General features: G+C 47.8%; 1 protein-coding gene across 8 annotated transcripts in view; it reads left to right on the top strand.

Annotated features, from left to right (window-relative positions):
* LOC148058897 (band 4.1-like protein 1) overlaps window positions 1-8944 on the top strand; it is a 29523-nt gene that overhangs the window by 16118 nt on the left and 4461 nt on the right. For 2 of the 8 annotated variants that reach the window (XM_087781390.1, XM_087781396.1), the window contains 12 exons: window positions 1-201; window positions 302-389; window positions 1212-1364; window positions 2081-2178; window positions 2691-2866; window positions 4574-4785; window positions 4943-4960; window positions 5617-5646; window positions 5763-5915; window positions 6260-7015; window positions 7892-7942; window positions 8104-8502. The exon at window positions 1-201 is cut by the window's left edge and continues 18 nt beyond it. In XM_087781390.1, the coding sequence (XP_087637516.1) occupies window positions 1-201; window positions 302-389; window positions 1212-1364; window positions 2081-2178; window positions 2691-2866; window positions 4574-4785; window positions 4943-4960; window positions 5617-5646; window positions 5763-5915; window positions 6260-7015; window positions 7892-7942; window positions 8104-8502 (2335 nt within the window). The remainder of the gene's footprint in view (window positions 202-301; window positions 390-1211; window positions 1365-2080; window positions 2179-2690; window positions 2867-4573; window positions 4786-4942; window positions 4961-5616; window positions 5647-5762; window positions 5916-6259; window positions 7016-7891; window positions 7943-8103; window positions 8503-8944) is intronic. The other 6 variants (XM_087781391.1, XM_087781393.1, XM_087781392.1 and 3 more) reach the window with 6 other exon arrangements.

The following is an 8944-nucleotide window of genomic DNA, read 5'->3' as shown; positions in this document are numbered from 1 at the left end:
GCTGAGGGACGACATGTTGTCCGGGCGCCTGCCCTGCTCCTTCGTCACTCACGCCCTCCTGGGCTCCTACACCGTCCAGGCGGAGCTCGGCGACTACGAGCCGGAGGATCACGGCCCGGACTACGTCAACGATTTCCAGTTTGCTCCGAACCAGTCGCGCGAGCTGGAGGAGCGAGTGATGGAGCTGCACCGCAACTACAGGTGAGTCACGCCACCACAGGTGAGTCACGCCACCACAGGTGAGTCACGCCACCACAGGTGAGTCACATGGAGACGAGACTCAGACGCGTTTGTCCTGCAGAGGAATGAGTCCGGCCGACGCAGAGGTCAACTTCCTTGAGAACGCCAAGAAGCTCTCCATGTATGGAGTCGACCTGCATCAAGCCAAGGTATCACGACCTTCATCTTCATCTTCATCTTCATTATTCCCATCATCATCCTCATCATCTTTATCATCATCATCATCATCTTCATCTTCATCATCATCTTCATTATCTTCATCTTCATCATCATCATCATCATCATCTTCATCTTCATCATCATTATCTTCATCTTCATCATCATCTTTATCACCATCTTCATCTTCATCATCATCTTCATTATCTTCATCTTCATCATCATCATCATCATCATCTTCATCTTCATCATCATTATCTTCATCTTCATCATCATCTTTATCACCATCATCATCTTCATCATCATCTTCATTATCTTCATCATCCTCATCATTATCATCATCATCATCATCTTCATCTTCATTATCCTCATCACCTTTATCATCTTCATCTTCATCATCATATTCTTAAACTCCATCTTAATCTTCATCTCAATCTTAATCATCATTTGAACCTTCATCGTGACCTTCATCTTCATCATCATCATCATAATCCTCATCATCACCTTCATCATCTTCTTAACCTCCATCTGAACCTTCAGTTGAACCTTCATCATCATCATCATCCTCTCCATCTTCATCATCTTCATCATCACCTTCATCATCTTCTTAACCTTCATCTGAACCTTCATCATCATCATCATCTCGATCTTCATCATCTTCATCATCACCTTCATCATCTTCTTAACCTTCATCATCATCTTCATCTCAATCTTCACTATCATCTGAACCTTCATCTGAACCATCATCTGATTCTTCATCTCAATCTTCATCATCATTTGAACCTTCATCGTGACCTTCACTGTGACCTCCCCAGGACTCGGAGGGGATCGACATCATGCTCGGGGTCAGTGCTAACGGTCTCCTCATCTACCGAGACCGTCTGAGGATCAACCGCTTCGCTTGGCCCAAGATCCTCAAGATCTCCTACAAACGGAGCAACTTCTACATCAAGATCCGTCCAGGAGAGGTTCGTGGTCACTTCCTTCACGAGGATCCTCAGATCAATGTTCTCAGCTCCTCATATCAGAACCTTCGTTGAAGTATCTTTTATCATCAACGTCGTTTTTGATTCAAATGTTTCTTCCATGAAGTCATCACTGAAGATCATATGAAGTAACTCGACATATACACGTTTATATTCACGTGGATTCATGAGTGACAACAACAAAGATCCAAGATCGTTGACAGATGTCACTCAAGGCTCAGACCTGTCGTCAAACAACTGCTTTAATAAGTTTCAGCGTAAAGTGAGACGTCACATGATGTCGTGTGAAGGTCACTCCAGTTCTAATGTTAAACTAAAACTTACACGATGAATGAACTCATTAATCGAGTAGATTAGTCGACGACCTCTGACCTTCATCAACTGATACGAGTTGTTGACGATGAGAGACGAAGATAATCTTCTTCTCTGACGACTCTCTTGATGATCTTCATCCATCATCTCCCTGTGAAGACCACCATGTTCTTCTCCTTCTTTAGCTTCTGTTCTTCACTGACGTCTTCACAGAAAACTTTCTTTTGTTGTGATTCACTGAGTCTTTCCAGATGTTTCCACAGACGTGTCAGTCAAACGTTAGCGTTTCTATCAGAACGTCATGATGTGGTCAATCCAGTGAGAGAATGATTGACATGCCCTCGTTCCTCCTCCCCTCACTCGCCCGTCACTCCCTCCCTCACCAGTACGAACAGTTTGAGAGCACCATTGGCTTCAAGCTGCCCAACCACCGCGCCTCCAAGCGGCTGTGGAAGGTTTGCATTGAGCACCACACCTTCTTCAGGTAGGACGTTCCTCACCGTCTCACCTTCTTCACCTCTGACCTTCTTCACCTCTGACCTCCTCCTGGTCCTGCATGATGATTTCCTACTGAGTGTGTTTGTGTTTGTGCTTTGAACACGTTCATCTCCTCCTGACACGAGCAGACCTTCATTGACCGTCAGATCTTCATGAAGCTCCTTCAGACGAGGAACATCTAATTCATCCAGTCATTGTGTGATTCACGGAAGCATCCGTGGATTCCATCATTTTACGCAGCGTCAGGAACATTGTTGTCATTTTCTCAACCTTCGTTTCTTCTTCAAACGACTTTTCCACGAAGAACAGAAGTCAGCGTGAGGAGCTTCGTTGTTTAGTGACGACCAACAAATAACTAAAGATGATGAACACATAAGATGAACTGTCGCGGATGTTATTGTCCTAAATGTTCCTTATTTATAACATCTCTTAGTTGCATGTTCTTGTCATGAACTAAAGAAGCAGCGAAGCATCGACTCACATGATTCAAAACTGCAGGTTGGTGTCTCCGGAGCCGCCGCCCAAGGGCTTCCTGGTCATTGGCTCCAAGTTCCGCTACAGTGGACGGACTCAGGCCCAGACCCGACAGGCCAGCGCCTTGATTGACAGGCCCGCGCCCCAGTTCGAGCGCTCGGTCAGCAAACGTTACCTCCTTCCACGGAGCATCGACGGAGGTGAGAACACCTGCGTTAGTTCGAGGTGCAGTCATGTGACCGCGAGACTGTAGCGAGTGTAGGATCAACTGTTTGTGTCTCAACTAGTGTCAACTGTTTGTGTCTAAACTAGTTTCAACTGTTTGTGTCTCAACTAGTGTCAACTGTGTGTGTCTCAACTAGTGTCAACTGTTTGTGTCTCAACTAGTGTCAACTGTTTGTGTCTCAACTAGTGTCAACTGTTTGTGTCTCAACTAGTGTCAACTGTTTGTGTCTCAACTAGTGTCAACTGTTTGTGTCTCAACTAGTGTCAACTGTTTGTGTCTCAACTAGTGTCAACTGTTTGTGTCTCAACTAGTGTCAACTGTTTGTGTCTCAACTAGTGTCAACTGTTTGTGTCTCAACTAGTGTCAACTGTTTGTGTCTCAACTAGTGTCAACTGTTTGTGTCTCAACTAGTGTCAACTGTTTGTGTCTCAACTAGTGTCAACTGTTTGTGTCTCAACTAGTGTCAACTGTTTGTGTCTCAACTAGTGTCAACTGTTTGTGTCTCAACTAGTGTCAACTGTTTGTGTCTCAACTAGTGTCAACTGTTTGTGTCTCAACTAGTGTCAACTGTTTGTGTCTCAACTAGTGTCAACTGTTTGTGTCTCAACTAGTGTCAACTGTTTGTGTCTCAACTAGTGTCAACTGTTTGTGTCTCAACTAGTGTCAACTGTTTGTGTCTCAACTAGTGTCAACTGTTTGTGTCTCAACTAGTGTCAACTGTTTGTGTCTCAACTAGTGTCAACTGTTTGTGTCTAAACTAGTGTCAACTGTTTGTTGGATTAGAAGTACAGGTTACATGGAAAGAATGTCAGACAAAAGTTCTTGGACATAAAACAGCATGTGATGAACATACACCAGTGTGTAGTACTAGGATGAACATACACCAGTGTGTAGTACTAGGATGAACATACACCAGTGTGTAGTACTAGGATGAACATACACCAGTGTGTAGTACTAGGATGAACATACACCACTGTGTAGTACTAGGATGAACATACACCAGAGTGTAGTACTAGGATGAACATACACCAGTGTGTAGTACTAGGATGAACATACACCAGTGTGTAGTACTAGGATGAACATACACCAGTGTGTAGTACTAGGATGAACATACACCAGTGTGTAGTACTAGGATGAACATACACCAGTGTGTAGTACTAGGATGAACATACACCAGTGTGTAGTACTAGGATGAACATATACCAGTGTGTAGTACTAGGATGAACATACACCAGTGTGTAGTACTAGGATGAACATACACCAGTGTGTAGTACTAGGATGAACATATACCAGTGTGTAGTACTAGGATGAACATACACCAGTGTGTAGTACTAGGATGAACATACACCAGAGTGTAGTACTAGGATGAACATATACCAGTGTGTAGTACTAGGATGAACATACACTAGTGTGTAGTACTAGGATGAACATACACCAGTGTGTAGTACTAGGATGAACATACACCAGAGTGTAGTACTAGGATGAACATATACCAGTGTGTAGTACTAGGATGAACATACACTAGTGTGTAGTACTAGGATGAACATACACCAGAGTGTAGTACTAGAATTAACATGTACCAGTGTGTAGTACTAGGATGAACATACACCAGAGTGTAGTACTAGAATTAACATGTACCAGTGTGTAGTACTAGGATGTAACTACTCATTTCTCGCCTCAGCCTCCACACTGGGCGACAGCACCGACCAGTTGTCTCAACGCAGCTCCAGCGAGCGAACACAGTTCATGTCCAGGGAGGACCTGGACCAGGAGGGCAGCCTGGACCTGGACCACAGCCACTACCAGGACCAAGACCAGCTCACAGACCACGAGCTGGAGACGCCGGAGAACGGACGCAGCACGTCGACGCCCAACAAGACGCTGGAGATGAAGGTGGGAGGACGTGATTGATGGGTTTGGACTACAAGTCAACACTAACCTTCATGACACTGATGCTCATCTCTTATCCCGGATCTAACCTCTAACCGCTCTGTCACTTCTTCTCAATTACCTTCTCGCTCCAACCCTGTTGACCTTCACCCCACTGCAGGGCGACTCAAAAGCTGAGGTATTTTGAGCGATGTGTGTCTGTGGCGCTGATGAGTGGTGACTTGTGTTTGCACGTCTGTCTCTGCAAGAGAATGCTCCTCGTTTCTGGGTCAGAGCTTCACAGTCATGCATGTGTGGCTGACATCAGTGAGGTGATCGTGAAGCGCGGCAGGAAACCTTCTAGAAGGTTCCAGTCAGTTTACAGTGAGAGGTGAAGCTTCTGGAGGTCAACAGGTCGTGGGAAAGGCGGCTGTGAAGACCTTCTGCTCCTGGTCTCTCGGTGATGGAGGGAGTTCGTTCTTGAGCCTCAGTAATTATCAGAGACAAATATGTCCAAACAAGAAGATGCATGTCTTCTGTGCTCCTTCACTGCGAGTACGTTCATACAGTCGTCATGGAGACTTGTATGATGAGACGTCTTTAGTCACGCAGGTCATTTCTCACCTATTATCCTCGTCCCTGCAGAAGTTCTGCAGTCCTGAAGACACCTGCGGGTGTTAGTTTCATACGAACGTTGTCGAGTCACTCGATTATTCATCTTAAGGTTTTAAACGTCTAGTTCCACTGGTGTCCGACCGCCTCCCGCTCGCACCTGCAGCACTTTAATTTCTCTCCTCTTCCTCCTCCATCACTTCCATTCATCTCATGTTCCTTGGCCTTCTAAACGTGGACCAGGACCCGAGCGCTCCTCGGCCCAAACAAGAGGTACTTCCTGTCCCGTGTTCCCGGCATGTGTGGCGGCGTCTGCGGAGACGCGCTGGAGAACATCACGGACGCTCCAGGAGAGGCTGAGGATGTAAAACCTTCTCTTGTTTGATCAGCAGTTCCTGGACAAGCCGGACGACGTCCTGCAGAAGCACCAGGCCAGCATCAACGAGCTCAAGAGGGCCCTCAAGCAGCCCAACAGCAAGACCCAGAGAGACAAACGCGTCTCTTCGGGTTCTCCACGGAGCAGAACCCCGGATCGTAAGCCGGTAAGATTCCAGATGTTAGGTTCAGAGCTTCACTTGAACCTACAACCTTCTCCAACAGTGTTTTCTTTCCCTGACTCGTGTTAGAAGATAGAGCCGTAGAACATCGTTGGGTCTTCAACCATCAACTGCTTTGTCTGCCTTTAACCGCTCAGACCCTGGGTAGCTGGGCTTATCTTTTAGTTCATTCAAATGTAACGGAATGAGTTTCCTCCAGTAGATAAACTTCTCTTCAAACCTACGTCGTCAAACCATCAAACGAGTTGAAGCTACATGTGTGCGGATCTCACGGCCGCACGCGTGTGTGTAGCTAAGCTAGGCTAACTGTTTACTTTATGTCAACATAGGCGACTGCGGACGCCAAAATGATTGAAGGATCTCTGGATACGTTGTTGCTCGAGGACGCTCACAAATATTCTTCATCCACCGAAAGAGCAGCTGGAGATGATTTGGTTGCGACTGACAGACATCACGACTCCCTTCGGAGTCATTCAGTGTTTGTGAACGGGTTCGAGTCCCCGACCGACACAAGGCACGGCGAGGGCGACAGACAGAAGAACGAGCCTCTTCTCAACGGGAAGCCTGCGAGGACCGACTCCAGCCACCCGGAGACGTGGAGAGTCCAAGACTCTAGTCCTTTATTTGACGGCAACAAAAGTGCCATCACGTGCTCGGACGTCACCAGATCGGTTCCCCTCAAGCCACAGAGATCCAAGAAGTCTTTCAACAAGGAGGGTAGAGACGGCGTCCCGGAGCGCCAGTCGGATCCCTGCACCTTCGCCGCCGCCAGGGACGAGCAGAAGAAACTCCGGCCCCTCGACGCTCGGAGGAGTTTGGATGGAAACATGGCGTCAGACGCCGACACCTTCACCAGTCGAGCTTCCATCTCGTACCTGCAGCAGCAGCAGGAGCTCAGAGACTCCCTGGGTCAGTGGAACGCCCGACAAGACGAGCACTTTTCAAACTCTTTGTCCAAATGTCCCAAAGCTCCGCCGCGATCCCTGCCGCTGACCTCGCAGTGGAGCCGAGACAAGCAGAGCAAGATGGACGTCAGTCACATTCACCACCGGGTTCCTGAGCCCGAGGCCAGACGGAAGCAAGCGGTAAAGAACCTGTTTGTCATCATGGGAACGTCAAACATTGCACGACGAGACTTCATGCACATCTTGTTTTTAAGCATTAAAAACAAATGTAGACTCACACATACGTCCGACCTCATGTGGCTGTGAATGAGAAAGCAAAAGTTCCCGCATCATTGAACAACCTAATTCCATGGCCTAGTGAGCTCTTTGCTTTCCCTCGTTCCCTCAGCAAAGCTTGACATCTGCTTGGCCATTTTCCGAACCCTTAGGGTCTTTTCAGCAAAGGTCCTTGAAGTGAGCGTCTGGACTCTCCTTCTAGCGTCCTCCAGAAAGGAATGTTGGGGGGTCGGGGGGGGTGGGGGGGTTTCACCCAAGGCCTTCTTTTGGGTGGAAAAATGGCGGCGAAGGGTTTCGTAGCCAAATGTATTACTTTGGCTTCTCAGCAGTCACTGGATGAGATGCCAGACCTTCAGGCATCGTTTCAACTTCTCTGGTGTGAAAGGAGGTTAAGTTTGTTTCCAACCGTGTCCTTCACGACTTTCAATCTTGGATATGTTGAGGAGAGAAAAGGTCAAAGGTGACACTGATCATGTGACCCAGGTGTGCGATGCAACAACCTCTCAAGTGTGAAGTCGTGAAGAGCACGGAAGGCATGGAATGATACGTTTCAGTGCATGCTCCTCATCTCCTGAGTGTATCTTCTGTCCTCGGAGACCCTGCGACTCGGTGACGGCGCCCGAAGGATAACGAGGCGCGGCATGAGAGCGCCGAGGGGAACGTAGACGTGAAGGCGAATGATTGTTGTCATCAGCGGCGGCGACTGTAGCGAGTCTCACTTCCCGTCGACTCATCAGCCGATCGTCCCTCGTGTTAACGTGACCTGGTGTGTGTTTGCAGGACACGCCGCCGACGCCCGCCATCCACGAGGAGCTGCACGGCGACGCCTCAGTGAGTCACATGTGTTGAAACAGGAGCTAATGTCCCTGATGAGGACACATGTCCAGATCTAAAGAACTGTTTAGTCCAGAAGAGTAGAATAACAAAGAGGTTGAATAAGATGAACTTCTCGACGGCGGTTCTAACCACACGGGAACCGTCTTCTGTTGAAGGATCTGTGGGAGAAGCGTCTGGGATCCGTCTCCGAGGACGACCTGGACCACGAGATCCTCTACCTGAAGGAGACGCACTTGGGCATCGAGCGTAAATGCTCCAGCATCACCGTGAGCTCCACGTCCAGCCTGGAGGCAGAGGTGGACTTCACCGTCCTCACCGACCTGCAGACCGGCATGGAGGAGTTCTCCCGCGGGATGACGGAGCTCGGAGAGAGAGACTTCTCTCCCGACCGCGGCCTCTGCATGGGCATCGACTTCCTGCCGCAGCAGCCGGCCCAGGACACGCCCCCTCCTCTGGTCGCCGCCCCCGTGAGTCGAGGGGTCAGCAGCAGCCCCCCGGCCAGGAACACCTCCCTGGAAGAAGTCCGGCCGGAGATCAAGCGTTCAGACGTGCAGGTAGATTTATGAAGATGAACGAGCTCGTGATGAAGATATCGTTTCAGGGTTTGTTTCCACTTTACTGTACAAATGATTTATTTACAGTTTAATATATTATGTTACTATTGACACGAACATACAAACAAGACAAGACGAGAGGATTCAGTGACGACTGAGGACGAGAGGATACAGTGAGTCCAGCAGCTTTTAAAGCTGATGTTTGGACATATTTTGGTTTGAAAACAAATGAAAGTAGTTACGACTTCAAGAGTCATGTGGTCTGTAAATACTACAACACCAGAGTCTAGTACTGGACAATACTACACATATATACTTGTTACTACACTATCACAACACCAGAGTCAAGTACTGGACAATACTACACATATATACTTGTTACTACACTATCACAACACCAGAGTCAAGTACTGGACAATACTACACATATATACTTGTTACT

Source organism: Callionymus lyra, chromosome 19, assembly GCF_982586985.1.
Source record: "Callionymus lyra chromosome 19, fCalLyr1.hap1.1, whole genome shotgun sequence".
Lineage (NCBI taxonomy): Eukaryota > Metazoa > Chordata > Actinopteri > Syngnathiformes > Callionymidae > Callionymus > Callionymus lyra.
Note: the sequence above shows the minus strand (reverse complement) of the source record. Positions and strands in the feature narration are given on the sequence as shown.